The sequence below is a fragment of the Apis florea genome, unplaced genomic scaffold (assembly GCF_048593485.1).
Source record: "Apis florea isolate Af1SG1 unplaced genomic scaffold, ASM4859348v1 contig_2492_pilon, whole genome shotgun sequence".
NCBI classification, from domain to species: Eukaryota; Metazoa; Arthropoda; class Insecta; order Hymenoptera; family Apidae; genus Apis; species Apis florea.
The window spans coordinates 1,988,563-2,003,274 of record NW_028256593.1 but is presented as its reverse complement, the minus strand read 5'-3'; the positions used below and the strand labels follow the sequence as shown (position 1 = coordinate 2,003,274).

The following is a 14,712-nucleotide window of genomic DNA, read 5'->3' as shown; positions in this document are numbered from 1 at the left end:
TTTTAACATTTATTTATGAAAACTAAAAATATATCTTTTTTTTGTTGAAATAATAAATTTGTGATATTAATATGAAATACTACTGGTAGCTGGCGCTTATATCGAATCTTCAATGCAAAATGCCATCTAGTTTAAAGTATATGAATAAACTTTCTGCTGCCAACTTCAAGAGAAATAGAATAAGTATTTTATATTCATCTCTTTTGCTTAATTAAAAAAAAAAATAAATAAAGATTAAAAGATTTATTTCGTATCAATTAGAACATATTTCATAATAAATCATTTAATATTCAATTGTTTCAATTTTCTTGAAATATCATTTTTATTAGAATATTTCAATAGAAATCGACTGACATTTAAATAATTATTGACATAAACGTCAGTAAGAAAGTTGGTAGTATTTGTCAAGTTTGTATGATATAAAAATTCTATGATCGCTGTAGCTTAGATTATTGATTTCTAAATATATAACATATGTTTTAAGAAGACAATATTTAAAATGTAATCTGTAAAAATATTTAAATAAAAAATATTTTGTGTGACGATAATTTTTGAATTTTTATGAAATTTTTTGAAATTTTTTAAAAATATATTTATATTTTATAAATACAAATATTATTCTACATATCATCAATCTACATACTTTAATAATAACAAAATAGAAAGACAAAAATAATAAATAAAAAGAAAAATTTTTATATTGATAATATATATTAGAAATAAATTAGATTTTTATTTAATGGAATATCATTTTAATATCAAAATGAATTAATAGAAATGCTATTTTATTTTAATTTATTAATTATTATCAATGAAAGATAAAAAATTGTTGAAATTAGAATTATATTTAATAAATAATAATATTAAAAATCATTATAAATAGAATCATTTTTTTTTTTTAGTATTTGGAAATGGCAGACACTGATCCACAATTAAAACGGCTTTTACTTCCAGCAGAAGAAACTTTATTTGAACAATTGTTAAGATTTGGGCTATATATTGGTGCAATATTCCAAGTTATATGTTTATTAGCAATAATAGTTTATCAAGTAGGCCCTTCTGATGGTATAGGTGCTTTGAAGGTATTTAATTTTTTTTTATAGTAAATTTAATTGATTTACAAATATTATTATGTATTAATTACAGGATGATCCAAGTGATGTTGAATGTTCAGAAAATAGTCCTCAGGTTACTCCAAGAAGACCTCATAGACCACGAAAACAAGAAAAAAAGAAAAGACGTTGAATTATTTTCTTGTTTATTTATTTGTTAAAAAATATTATATTATTTAATAATTTTAAAAACTAATATTAGATATTAGATGTTATTTGTATAATTTATTATTTAGATTAAATCAGTATCAATAACATCTTAAATATTTAACAATATTTTAAAATATAAATTAATTATAATTGTTTTTGAAGAAATATATATTGTTTTAATAAAAATTTATTGATATAATTTTATCTATTTTTTGTAATTTTATCTATTTTTAATTTTTCTAAAATTGTAAACATAATATTTTAAAATTTTTTTAATACATATAGATATATTAGTAAATATTATTTTAATATATATTTATTCATTACCATAAAATCATTTTTATTGAAAAAAATTAAGAAAAAAAGTTAATTATAAAATAAATAAAATTATTTATATTCCAATATTATTTTCCGAAAAAAATATCCAAAAAAGATAAAAATTAAAAAAATATATTAATAATAGAAATAAATATAAACAATTTAACATTTTTACATTTCATTTTTTTTCGTATTAAAATATGTTACAATTATATACAATTATAAACTAATACATGACTTTTTATATTTTTTATGAAATATTTTTCTATTTATCTAAATTTAAAATTTCAATAAAAGAACGATCATTTTATGTATCATAATATACGCGATCTGTAGGTAACAAGTAGAAACATTATTTGAAGAATGAAAAAACGTGTATTATATTTTAAGTTTATTAAATATTTTCACACATTTATTTATATTTATATCTTTTAATTTCCTAATTTTTTTAATATATAATAATAATAATAATAACAATAATAATAATAATTACAAGAAATATTGCAATTACAATGAATTGGTTTTATAATTATGTTTAACCTAAAATTTAAGAAAAGTAAAAGAAAATGCTGTATTTTTTAAATTACGTTTATTAATAGACCAAAATTAAGATGTTACATCCAACCGGAACATTATCGCCACAAGATATTTTGGCAGAAGTTAGAAAATTTATTTCTGGGGCAGTTCGCCCAACTCATAGCACAAGCACACTTGATATAACGCGAACAGCTTTATCTTTACTTCGAAATGTACCTGCTGCAAGAGATGCAGTACTTGAATATTTTTGCAACGTGTTTTTTGTTGCAGTTACCAAATATGTTCGCCAAATCGAAGTAAGTAAGTATTTAATAATATATCATAAAATATATGATTTAATTAAAAGTTCTAATATAAATTTTGTTATCTTTTTAGACAAATCAAAATTTAGCAATATGTGAGGAAACTATAATAGCAGAAATTCACAATGTTTTAAGTAGTTTTATTAATGGAAATCCAGAAGCATGGGCACCAATTATTTCAGCATGGTCATTAGAATTATTAGGTATGTAATTATTAAGATATTATAAATCAAATTGTTATAATAAATATTAAATTTTTTGCAGGTAAACTTTCTTCAGATTATGCAAAACGTGGAAATTTACCTGTGAATGCTGGAATTAATGATTTTCTTCAACAATGGATGTCTTGTTGCGCCACACGTACTCTGATTGATATCACAGCACAATGTCTTCAATGTCTTATGCATTCAGATACAGAATCTTGTATTAAAGCACTATTAGATACTAGTGTATTACATAGTCCTCATTTTGATTGGGTAGTAGCTCATGTTGGAAGTTGTTTTCCAAATACAGTTATTACCAGAGTATTGTCATGTGGTCTAAAAGATTTTTGTGCAATAGGACATGAACATAATGTTAAAAATCCTAAATTGAATTCAGTAGTTGGAATTTTGGGACATTTGGCTGGTAGTCATTTTCAAGATATTACAACAGCTTTATTAGATTTATTCAAAGTAAAAATTGTGTTAAGTGCTAACATTAACTGAAAAAATTTTTCTCAAAATATATTTAATAATATTAATAATAATATTATTTTTAGTGGAGCCTAGAAGAAGATGTAAATATTGATGAGGATACAAAAAATCAAAAATTGGCTACTGTTCCATTTCTTCTAAATCTAGCATCTCTTTCACAAACTCTTTTAAAAGCAATAACAAGTGATGTATTACAAACATGTAAGTAAATATATTTTATGATAAAAGAAATAAAATTTAATTTATCTATTTTGTTACAGTAAAACCAGATATAATTCCACAATTAGCATTATTTGCATTAGATTGGTGTAAATACTTTGATAATCAACCAGAAGCTTTGATAGATTTAACTGTTCATTTGATATTAGGATGTGAACAAGGAGCATCTCAGATAATAAATATTTTACTAGATACTAGTTTAAATACAAGCAATGTTGGGTATCATAGCATTAATGCTGCTCAAAGTGTAAAAAACGTATGTTCTGAAATATTAGAATTGGTATTACAAGAAATCGATTTACGTTTGAGAACACATGGACCACAATGTGCAAATATTTCCTTATTAAATTCTATGAAACAAGAATTGCCAGTGATATTACCATTGTTATTAAATCAAAATTCATTACGTGTACAAACAGCTGTACGATTGCTATGTTTTCTTGGAAGCCAAAGTCCTAATATTTTAATATCTGCAGCATCATATATGTTAGTCAAAGCTGTAACTACTTTTCATCTTGCGGCTTTGATACGGTTAGTTTCTAATAATATCGTTCTATTTTCCTCTAATAAATCTGAAACTGAGAATGTATTAGCTAGTTATAGCTATTTTACACAAGTTGTGGAACAAGCACTTCGAGAAATAAATTATAAAAATGTTATAGAGAAACAAGAAACAAGACAGCTTTTTCAAAATCTTACAATATTACTAAAGTAAGTATATAATTAAAAAAAGAATTATATTTCTTACATATTTATATGATTTTTCTTTTATAGATGGGAAAAATCTAATAAGGTAGTAGTATTTCGATCAAAAATGATAACTCACGCTATAAAATCTAATTTACATCAAATTTCTACTCTATTAACTAAAACAACAGATTTTAATTTAGCTAATGATATTGCTAAAATGTTAGATTTATTTAGTATGTCTGAAAAAGATAATTTTATGCCAAATGTAGAACTTACTTTAAAATTAACAAGAGCTATAATTCAATATTTCTTTTTATGTATAGCAGAAAATGGTAATTAAAAAATAACTTTTATTTTTTTCAAAAAAATTTTTAGGTAGACTTGATAAAATTTTTTATTTTAGATATTACAAAAAAACAACAGGGTATGAAAATCATTTGTCATTTATTAAAAGATTTAACTTTTTATTCATCTTGTGCTCGAGTTTTAGCTTTAAGAGAAATTTTGGGACATAGTATCAATAATGATCCTGCAAAATATTTTGGAGCAAAAGAAAAATTCGAACCAAAATTTGAGGAAATATTACTTTTACATCAAAACCATAAACAGGTAAAAAATAAAAAATTATTAATAAAATTATTAAGAATTACATAAATTTTATTTTATTTAGGTTACAAGTACGATGTTAGCTCAAAAACATTCTTCGGTATTTCATGCTGGCGTAATTGGACATGGTCCTAGAAGACCACCACCAGAAAATACAATTGATAAAGAAATTATTGCTTTAAATAAAATATTGCTGGTTGATGTAATAAAGGTAAAATTTCTAAAATATTACATAATTATTGAATAAAAATATTAAGATTCATTCAATATTTAAATTTAATAGGCCTGTTGTAGTAATCGTGAATCGGAACGGTATCCTGTGAACTTAGATGCTTTAACAATGGTCAGTTTATTGTTAGTTGAATTAGTTTCACCTGATGTTATGTATAATGGATTACCATGGCCTGATGAAGAATTTACAAAGGTATTTTGTTATAATCTTAAAATATTATAATTTTAATCTTAAAAATTAACAAATTAATTTTAATGTAATTTTTTAATTATTATATTAGGTTACTATAGAAAGGGATTTACAAATTCGTCGAACATTTAAAGATGTACCATTATTATGGACATTGTTAGAATTAACAGCTTGGTACAGACCAGCATTAGCTTATTGTTCAGTTTTGTTGAGAGGTATTGCTGCTACAGTTATGGCCAACTGGAATATAGAAGAAGGTACTTTACTCGTAAGTGTTATGGCACTTGGCCAATTATTACCACCTCCATTAGCAAGTATAAGAGATATTTTACCAATTTTAGAACCGCATCAGGTGAGTTTTTGTAATTATTGTAATGATTATTTGATATATATTATTTTGAAATTAAAATAAAATGTATATTATTATAGATAAATACTATAATGAAAGAATGTGTATGGGCTTATATGCGTGAAAATGTTCCATCACCAGCTCTTTTCACGCGCAGCGAAGGAGCTAATATTGCTTGGAGAGATACAGATACTTCTACTCCAAATTTACGATTTACAGAAACACTCCGTTTAGTTCTGTTAGCCAATATCCATATATTGGGTCCACTTTATGCTGCCCTCTTTTATAATGAAAATAAATAATTATACTTTTTACAATATATACATAATTTTGTGGAATAGAATAACAAAAATTTAACAAATTAATTGTTAAATTATATTAAAAAAATTTTTTAACTAAATTTTAATATATTTTTTAAATATCCACACATTTTTTTATAATATTTTTAATTATTTTATTAAATTACTATAGAACATCTTCAATTAATATTGCATTAATTCTTTATTTATTTAAAATGATTTTGAATTAATACTTAAACATGGATTTTTCATTTACTATTCTGGACAATAAATATATTTTCAGTCATGTTTTAATAACAATTCTACATATAAAATAAAAGATATCATTTATATTATATAAAATAGGAGTTAAGTTTACTAATCTTTGAATATAACTAAGTAATATACAATATAATACGATATACAAATACAATACACATAATTTATAAATAATTTTCACCATTTTTATCTATTTATGTCGAATAAATTTTCATTTTCTTAAAGTAGTTTGCTACTCTCAAATGCTAAAAACAAATTAATACAAATTGGAGCAAGAAGGTAAACAAGACAAATAACAAGTTTTACTTTTTATAAAAGCATATTCACTTAAATACATAAGAAACAAATATTACTTTACTTTGTATTATTAATATAGGAATGATATCTATGATGAGCGAACATTGTACGAATTAGTTGATTGTACGAATACCCTAGGTGGGTGTCTCGTCCTGACGAAATGATTATACATTATGCAATGATTCGATTCGCATAAACGTCACGATCTTAATCGTGCATTTTGAGAGTCTTTTATATGACTCCGTATTACTCGGAGCATAAAACACTAGTAAAAAAAAAAATGTTGAAAATATTTAATTACTTTCTTTCTATGTACACTGCTCGTTGTATATAACATTTTGTGTATAAATTCAGAGCATTCAAATTGAATGTCTCTTTTTACATTCGAGCATTTTACATATTACACGTTCGAGTGCGAACTTCTACGCTTTGTCAACATTACATTTTTCAAAATTCCTTTTGATATTTATTGACACAGTGCAGAATCATTATTAATATTTCATATATAAAAAAAGATATTCTTTATCACGATGCATAAATAAAAAATTGCAAAATCTACAGATTGATACATAGTAAGTATGAAAAAATATTTAATTAAATATTTCTTAAGTATGAGATGATCATGCATAGAAAACTATTTTGAAAAAAAAAAAAAAAAAATTATGTAATACGTATATGTATTTATATATGCAATTTTTTAAACGACAAACAAGAAATAAAAATGTGCTTGATTCATATTGAAGACTTTCTATTACTCTATTGAGTAATTAATAGTATTTGACGTCGCAAATGGACATATTTTATAATAAATTATTATTCAGTTCTTCAGAATTAAAAAAGTCACTTTTAAAGTCTATGTAAATTAAATTTAGAAAAGTAGTGTACTCATGCCACCCATTTCACTTTGTTCTTTAACGAAGATCTCAAAGTACTGGTATATAATTGTGACTGCAAGTAAAATACCAGTACCTGAACCAATTGCACCAAGAAAATCAGCTAATACAGATAAAGCACCAATACACAATCCACCAAACGCTGCTGCAGTTGGAATATATCTATTCAATTCATGGATCATAGAATTATCTCTATGACCTCTCATTACCATTTGTTGTTCTTTTAATTGTTTTGCAACCTGCAAAATATTTTTATGTTTGCTTAAAATACAAAATTCAAAAGCAATGTAAATAGTAAAACAAATACTTACAGCTTTTGCTGAGCTACCAGAAATCTCAATCCATGTTTTTGAAAAGAAAGCACAAGATCCAAGCATAAACAAAATATAAAGAATAGCATGAATGGGATCTTGAAGAATATGTCCCACAGATTCTGGTGGTGATAAATAATAACACAATCCTCCAACAGGATAAGATCGTGCAGGACCACCGCCGCCAATGTCAGACCATACTCCCAATAGGTTCACAATAATATTTCCTTGAAATTTAACAGCTAACATTTGTGAAATAACATATAAATTAGATATCAAAGCAGATTGAAGAATTATAGGAATATTGCTCGTATAAAACAGTTTAATAGGATAACTGCTGTATTGTCCTCTATATCTAGCAGATTTGATTGGTAAATCGACATGGAAACCCTATAAATGAAATATAATTATATCTTTCATTGTAATTATTATATATATATATATTAAATTAAAATAATTTCATTATATATACCTGGAAATAAATTACAATAGCAAATACTAGAATTGTAGCAAGTAAATTCATAAGATTAGGAAGATTTTGTCTATAAAATGCCTCACGAAGAGCTCGAACTTTGTCTTGTCTCGTAGCCAATAAATGAAATAGTGCAATTACAGCACCTTCAAATTCTGTACCACGCCCTATTTAAATAAGAATGTTATTTTAATTTCTATGAATATCGATAAAAAATAAAATCATACCTGTATTAACAGTAGTTGGAGAAAATGCTTTCCATACAATTGTTTCACAAATATTTGTAGCAATAAAAAGTGAAATTCCACTTCCTAATCCATATCCTTTTTGGAGTAATTCATCTAATAATAATACAATCAATCCAGCAACAAATAATTGGATAATAATTAATAAACAAACACCAGCTCCAATTTCTGTTGGATCACCATACATTCCAGTCATTACATATACAATAGCTTGACCAACAGTAATAACCATTCCAAATACTGAAAAACAAAAAATAAATATAATTAATATAATAAATAAATAAAATAATAAATAGTAAATATAATAAATTAATAAAATAAATAAATAAATAATAAAAACATCAACAATTTTAAAAAATGAATTATATTTTTCTTACATTTTTGAGCACCATTAAAAAGAGCTCTATCTTTTGGAGTATCTCCAACTTCAATTATTTTTGTACCACTCAATAATTGCATGATTAAACCAGACGTAACAATAGGAGAAATTCCTAATTCCATAAGAGTTCCTCTATTTGATGCAAGTATAACCCGAATCCAATAAAAAGGATCTGCACTATCTGAAGACATAATTCCAAATAAAGGAATCTATAAAAATAAAATATGTTTCATTATATAAAGAAATTTCATACAATATTAATGCAAAATAATTATTATAAAACTATTCTTACCTGACAACATACTAAGAAAATAAACAATGTAATTGCAGTCCATAATACTTTTTCTCGAAATTGTATCTATAAAAATATTTAAATTCTTAAATCATTATTAAAAAGATTCTAAAAATCTAAGTAATTTTAAGTAAACATTTAAATGAAATTGAATTTGACTAATAAATAATAAAGAATTCATTTTTAAAATCACAAACAAAAATTATAAAAAGTAACAAAATAATATATGATACTATAAATATAAAACAGAAATAGAAATAGTTTGATATAAACTTACTTTTCGTTTCGGTTTTTCTATTTCCGGGAGTATACTACAAAACGGCTTTATTACCTCTAAAAATTTAACTGCAAAATATATATAAAAAAATTAGATCTCATATTAACAAAATTATGAAATGAAAAATAAAATATTTAAAATTCAATGAAGTGAACAATATGTTTTAAAAGAAAAGAAATCAAGTTAAGTTACGATCTTAGTTAATTGCAATGATTGTAGCTTTAAATAAAATATTTTTGAATTTTTGACTGGAAGTAGTATACTTACATCCCATTTTGAATCCGAGGTATAACTATTCTAAGGATCACGATGTTAGAACACTTCCTACTCACTTTAGAATTGACAATGCTGCGAAGATACTAGTTTAAAACAAGAATCCGAGAAAACTTGGCTGCGTATGCTCGATTGGCAAACTGTAGCGAGTCGTGGCTCCCTTTGTCGACACGTATCAATATGCTATTGTCACGTGACCTGATGATGTTGGCCGGCACGAGGGAAAGATTCTTAAAAATGATGTTAGATGACGCCATAGTCAAATTTGCACGTGCTCATTGCATGTTTTTAAATTTTTTTTTTTTATTTAAAAATCGGATTTAATATTAAATTAGATATGAAATGAAAAAATCCTTATTATATAATAATATAAATATTTATATATATTAGAAAATTTACAATGCGAAAATAAATTTTGTATGAAAATTTTTTTTTTAAATATATATATGAAAATTTATATATGAAAATCTACAATAAAAGCATTCTGCAAAATCTGCAAAATGTTTTACATATAGAAAAATAATTTACATATACAAAATTTTTATTATAAATTACCAAAAAAAAATCATTTTCAATCATCAAATTTAGAAAAGTTTCAAAAATTATTTTTTAAAAAATTATTATATATGATAACTGATATAAATAATTTTACATAATCTATATCATTATTTATTAACATAAATTTTACATTAAAAATTTATGCTTTCTAACTAGAATTCATTTACACGTAAATATATTATTATGTTAAGTCTATGTTAATTAATGAATTTCTACGCATCTAGTTTGTTAAGCATATTATATTATTCTTATAATATAAAAAAAACATTTTCGAAATATTATTATAATAATAATTTTGAAAAATGTAAGTTACTAAGAAAATTATACTTTCTGCAGAAATATATACTTTTATATAAATAAAAATTTTATACGAGATAATATAGATAGATTTCTATTATTTTTAAATTGTACAACAATTCTTTATTAATTTTATTTAAATAAAATAATAAATTTCCATTATAATGCTAAGAAATTTATATTATGTGAAAAACATTAAATCGCGAATAAAAAGTTATAAAAATTAAATTTTGTTTTCCTATATAATTCATTATCATATATCAAAACATCAATTATAATATCAATTTTGTCATCAATTTTGTCAAGCTAATATTTTAATGCTGTCATATTTGTACATATTTTGCAATTATCAGTGAGGTCAGTGAATGAAGAAATACTATATAAAGAACAAAGTAAGTTATTTAAACTAAGTAGTAGTTTTCTTGAAAAGTGTTTTTTAAATTATTAATTTTTGCTTAATACATATTTTATAATTATAGCATCATCTCATATACAATGCAAAATATTTATATAATATTATTTCTCGGATTATATTTTAATTTCTTCGTTCATGGCATGTAAGTGAAAGGATTTGCTATAATTCACCATATATTAAGTTTTTTTACACAATATAAATAACATTAATATAAATAATATTTTTCATTTATTTTCTATTTTTTCAATGATGTGAGTATAAAAAGAAATACTATAATATTTATTTTGTACAAAATACGAAATTTTAATAACTATATGAATAAAAATACTTGAATTGCAAAATATTTATCATAATTAAAAAGTTTGTTAGTTTGTGAAAATTATTTTTTTTTATAATTGAAAATATTTATGTTTTTTATCAATTATTATGTTTTTATCATTTATAGAGAAATCGATATAAATCTCAAGCATAATTCTGATCTAGTTATTGAACCAATAATAGGCAGATTTGAGCATAGTGAAGGTCCTCATTGGGATTCTCATATTCAAAAACTTTATTTTGTTGATATAGAAGCACAAAAAATATATAGATTTGATCCTATAACAAAAGATCTTTCCTGTATATTTATAGGTAAATTTATTAGTATATTCCTATAAAAAAAGACGTCGATATACTTTTTTCACAAATTAACATTAATGAATGATTATTTATAAATGATTAGAAAATGGACCTATTGGATTTGCTATCCCTGTTGAAGGAGAACCTCAGAAATTTGTTGCTGGTTGTGGTACAGATTTCATTTTAGTTACATGGGATGAACATAGAAATGTTACCAAATCTATTCCTAAAGTACTTACTATTGTTGATAATGATCGAAATGGAACTAGATGGAATGATGGAAAAGCAGATTCTTTAGGAAGATTTTGGGGTGGTTAGTTGAAAATGATCAACCTTTCTCTTTTTCACTTTCTCTATTAAATGAAAATACCAATTCATATAATATATATCTATTATATCTCTATAGGAACAATAGGACCAGAAGTAAATGATGTTGTTATTCCTAATCAAGCATCTTTATATCGTATTGATTCAGATCTTAAACCAAAAAAAGAATTATCTCCTGTTACTAATAGTAATGGATTAGCTTGGAATCTTCAGGATGATACATTTTATTATATTGATACTCCTACACTTCAAATAGCAGCATTTGATTTTGAGCCTATTAATGGAACTATATGTAGAATATCATTTGAAATATATTGCATATAAAATATAAAATTCATATTGACTTAAATTTATAATAATATAATTCATTTCAGCTAATAAAAGAATTGTATTTGACCTTCAGAAAAATAACATTTCTGGATTACCTGATGGTATGACTATAGATAGAAATGGAAATCTTTGGATAGCTTTATATGGTGGAGGTGGTGTAAGTGTTTAAAAAAAATTCTTTTACATATCATTAATAATATTTATGAAATATTAACATATTAAATAAACAGGTGATCAATGTCAATCCTTATACTGGTAAAGTAATACGTTTCATCGAGCTTCCTGTTACAAAAATAACTAGTTGCACATTTGGGGGACCTCTACTAGATACTTTATTTGTCACAACATCTAGTCGTGATTTAACTAAAAAGGAATTGACAGAAAAACCATATTCTGGTTATGTTTTTGCTGTAAGAGGCTTAGGAGTGCGTGGCCTTGTAGCAAATTCATTTAAAATTTAAATAATAATTTTTAAAAACAAATATTTTTATGCACTTTATATTTATTATGCACAGATGATTAAAAAAGAGATAATAATAAAAAAATAAATAAAATTTTATATTTGTTCTTCTGAAATATTATTTTACTATTAAAAAACAATGAAATTTTTGAATTAATATAAAAAATAGTTATTAATAATACACTTTAATCATTATATTGCAAAAATTGTAAAAATATTTAATCTTCGTTAATTTGTTTTCTATTAAATAATTTTTTTTATGATAAAATAAAATTGTCTTTAATTTGATAACCCCATCATACTCTATGTCGTAATAGATCATTATCCATATGCATTATTAAAAGCGATTATTAAGCACAAAATTTTATCTATTTAAATTATATATAAAAGTTCTATCATTTATATTAGTATTCATTTAAATCTTTGAATTGAATTAGATAAATTGTTAGTTTAATTATTAAATTCGATATTAAGTGAAAATCACATATTGTTTTATAACGAAAATAATAATAAAGTAAGTATCATATAATCAAATAAATGAATTTTGAATACTTGAATAAATGAACAATAATTTTTATATGCATTTCTTTTTTTATTTACATTTCGTGCGCTAAAAACATTTGTCGCTGCATATATTATATATCACGATTATAAATCAATGAAAATGTATGCAATTATTAAATTAGAAAAATGTCAGATATAACTCTTGAACCACTCGTTGGACCATATGATCTTGGTGAAGGTCCTCATTGGGATTCTATTTCTCAAAAACTATATTATGTTGATATATATGCCCAAAAAGTATTCAGATTTGATCCTGCATCTGGTATTGTTACTTCTGTGTTTATTGGTAAGTAGTTAAAAATATTTTCTAATTTATTAATTTTAATATATTTTTATATATATATTTGTATAGAAAATGGACCAGTTGGATTTGTTGTTCCTGTTGAAGGATGCACTGATAAATTTGTTGCTGGATGTGGTATAGATTTTGTACTTTTTTCTTGGAATAGCGAGAAAAGCCTTGAAAATTGTATAGCTCAAATATTAATTAGTGCAGATAGTGATAGAATAGAGACAAGATTGAATGATGGAAAAGTAGATTCCTCTGGAAGATTATGGGCTGGTTAGTTAAAAATATGAATTATTTTATATGAGTGTGTATATATAATTTAAAGTATACATTTTTACAATATAAGTTTTTTTTTATTAGGAACTATGGGTCATGAGAAAAATGGAATTTTTCCATCTAATGTAGGATCTCTTTATTCAATTGGTAATGATTTTAAGTTGAAAAAACAAATATCTCCTGTATCTATAAGTAATGGATTAGCCTGGAATCCTAATAATGATATATTTTACTATATTGATTCACTCAGCTATCAGATCATGGCATATAATTACAATTCTCAAACAGGAATCATATGTAAGAAATTTATAATATATCAATATAATATATTTTATGTTAAATTTACATTTTTAATTCTTTTTTTTATAGCAAATAAAAAAATTGTGTTTGATTTCTTGAAAAATAATATTCCTGGATTACCAGATGGTATGACTATAGATACAAATGGAAATCTTTGGGTTGCTGTTTATGGTGGAGGTGGTGTAAGTATTATTACATACAATTTCTATTACAATTAATAATTATTATAAAATACATTGTAAGGAAATAATTGACATTTATTTTTTGAAAAACGGAAATTTTTAATATTTAGATTCTCAATATAAATCCAAAAACGGGTGAATTGTTGCGTTTTGTTAAGATTAACAATGCCAAGAACATAACTAGTGTTGCTTTTGGTGGTCCTAATCTTGATATTTTGTATGTAACATCAGCGCGTACTGGATTAAATGAGAATCAATTAAAAGAGCAATTACATGCTGGTTATTTATTTGCTATTAAAGGTTTAGGTGTTTGTGGTTTTCCTGCCAATTCATTTAAACTACCAAAAATAAATTAAGATAGATATACATATAAATATTTAAAATATATACAAATATATATAAAACATATTTTTTTAATATTAAATTAAAAATAACAAAATTTGTAGATTGTATATAAAAATTCTCTGTAGCAATTTTTGCAAAGAAATAAACATTTTAAACTAAAAAATGATTTGAATTTCTTATTCAATAAAAGTAAATAGTATATATATATATATATATGTATATATATACATATATAATATACATATATAAAATATATATATATATATATATATATATATATATATATATATATATATATATATATATATATATCTTTTTTTTAACGAGAAAACATTTTTATAAATTATTCATTAGAA

At 23.4% G+C, this 14,712-nt stretch overlaps 5 protein-coding genes across 9 annotated transcripts; 4 read left to right on the top strand and 1 right to left on the bottom strand.

Annotated features, from left to right (window-relative positions):
• The first annotated feature begins 48 nt into the window (after window positions 1-48).
• LOC100869673 (protein MANBAL) lies at window positions 49-1,461 on the top strand. 4 transcript variants are annotated; one of them, XM_012487065.3, is made up of 3 exons: window positions 49-183; window positions 903-1,082; window positions 1,147-1,461. In XM_012487065.3, exons 2-3 carry the CDS (start codon window positions 912-914, stop codon window positions 1,243-1,245), a joined length of 270 nt encoding a protein of 89 aa, XP_012342519.1. In that variant the 5' UTR covers window positions 49-183; window positions 903-911; the 3' UTR covers window positions 1,246-1,461. The 4 variants fall into 4 exon arrangements, with proteins under 4 accessions (XP_012342519.1, XP_012342518.1, XP_012342520.1 ...); XM_012487064.3 differs by having other exon boundaries at window positions 156-501; XM_012487066.3 differs by having other exon boundaries at window positions 159-390.
• A 286-nt stretch (window positions 1,462-1,747) lies between these two features.
• omd (integrator complex subunit 5 omd) lies at window positions 1,748-5,799 on the top strand. 2 transcript variants are annotated; one of them, XM_003694039.4, is made up of 11 exons: window positions 1,748-2,413; window positions 2,493-2,622; window positions 2,684-3,093; window positions 3,180-3,315; window positions 3,375-4,044; window positions 4,108-4,355; window positions 4,427-4,632; window positions 4,694-4,840; window positions 4,913-5,053; window positions 5,142-5,402; window positions 5,480-5,799. In XM_003694039.4, the coding sequence occupies exons 1-11, from the start codon at window positions 2,192-2,194 to the stop codon at window positions 5,699-5,701; spliced, it is 2,793 nt and encodes a 930-aa protein (XP_003694087.1). In that variant the 5' UTR covers window positions 1,748-2,191; the 3' UTR covers window positions 5,702-5,799. The 2 variants fall into 2 exon arrangements, with proteins under 2 accessions (XP_003694087.1, XP_012342758.1); XM_012487304.2 differs by having other exon boundaries at window positions 1,927-2,417.
• Window positions 5,800-5,942: 143 nt separating this feature from the next.
• Sec61alpha (SEC61 translocon subunit alpha) lies at window positions 5,943-9,609 on the bottom strand. The gene is made up of 8 exons (XM_012487305.3): window positions 9,390-9,609; window positions 9,123-9,190; window positions 8,846-8,911; window positions 8,552-8,762; window positions 8,157-8,414; window positions 7,930-8,096; window positions 7,458-7,847; window positions 5,943-7,385 (listed from the first exon to the last, which is right to left on the bottom strand). The coding sequence occupies exons 1-8, from the start codon at window positions 9,394-9,396 to the stop codon at window positions 7,122-7,124; spliced, it is 1,431 nt and encodes a 476-aa protein (XP_012342759.1). The 5' UTR covers window positions 9,397-9,609; the 3' UTR covers window positions 5,943-7,121.
• A 658-nt stretch (window positions 9,610-10,267) lies between these two features.
• LOC100872814 (regucalcin) lies at window positions 10,268-12,673 on the top strand. Its single transcript, XM_003694042.4, has 7 exons — window positions 10,268-10,642; window positions 10,730-10,807; window positions 11,111-11,295; window positions 11,387-11,596; window positions 11,690-11,902; window positions 11,985-12,097; window positions 12,171-12,673. The coding sequence occupies exons 2-7, from the start codon at window positions 10,746-10,748 to the stop codon at window positions 12,399-12,401; spliced, it is 1,014 nt and encodes a 337-aa protein (XP_003694090.1). The 5' UTR covers window positions 10,268-10,642; window positions 10,730-10,745; the 3' UTR covers window positions 12,402-12,673.
• Window positions 12,674-12,675: 2 nt separating this feature from the next.
• Window positions 12,676-14,526, top strand: LOC100872933 (regucalcin). Its single transcript, XM_031916803.2, has 6 exons — window positions 12,676-12,914; window positions 13,087-13,250; window positions 13,317-13,526; window positions 13,614-13,826; window positions 13,899-14,011; window positions 14,122-14,526. The coding sequence occupies exons 2-6, from the start codon at window positions 13,091-13,093 to the stop codon at window positions 14,365-14,367; spliced, it is 942 nt and encodes a 313-aa protein (XP_031772663.2). The 5' UTR covers window positions 12,676-12,914; window positions 13,087-13,090; the 3' UTR covers window positions 14,368-14,526.
• The last annotated feature ends 186 nt before the right edge of the window (window positions 14,527-14,712 follow it).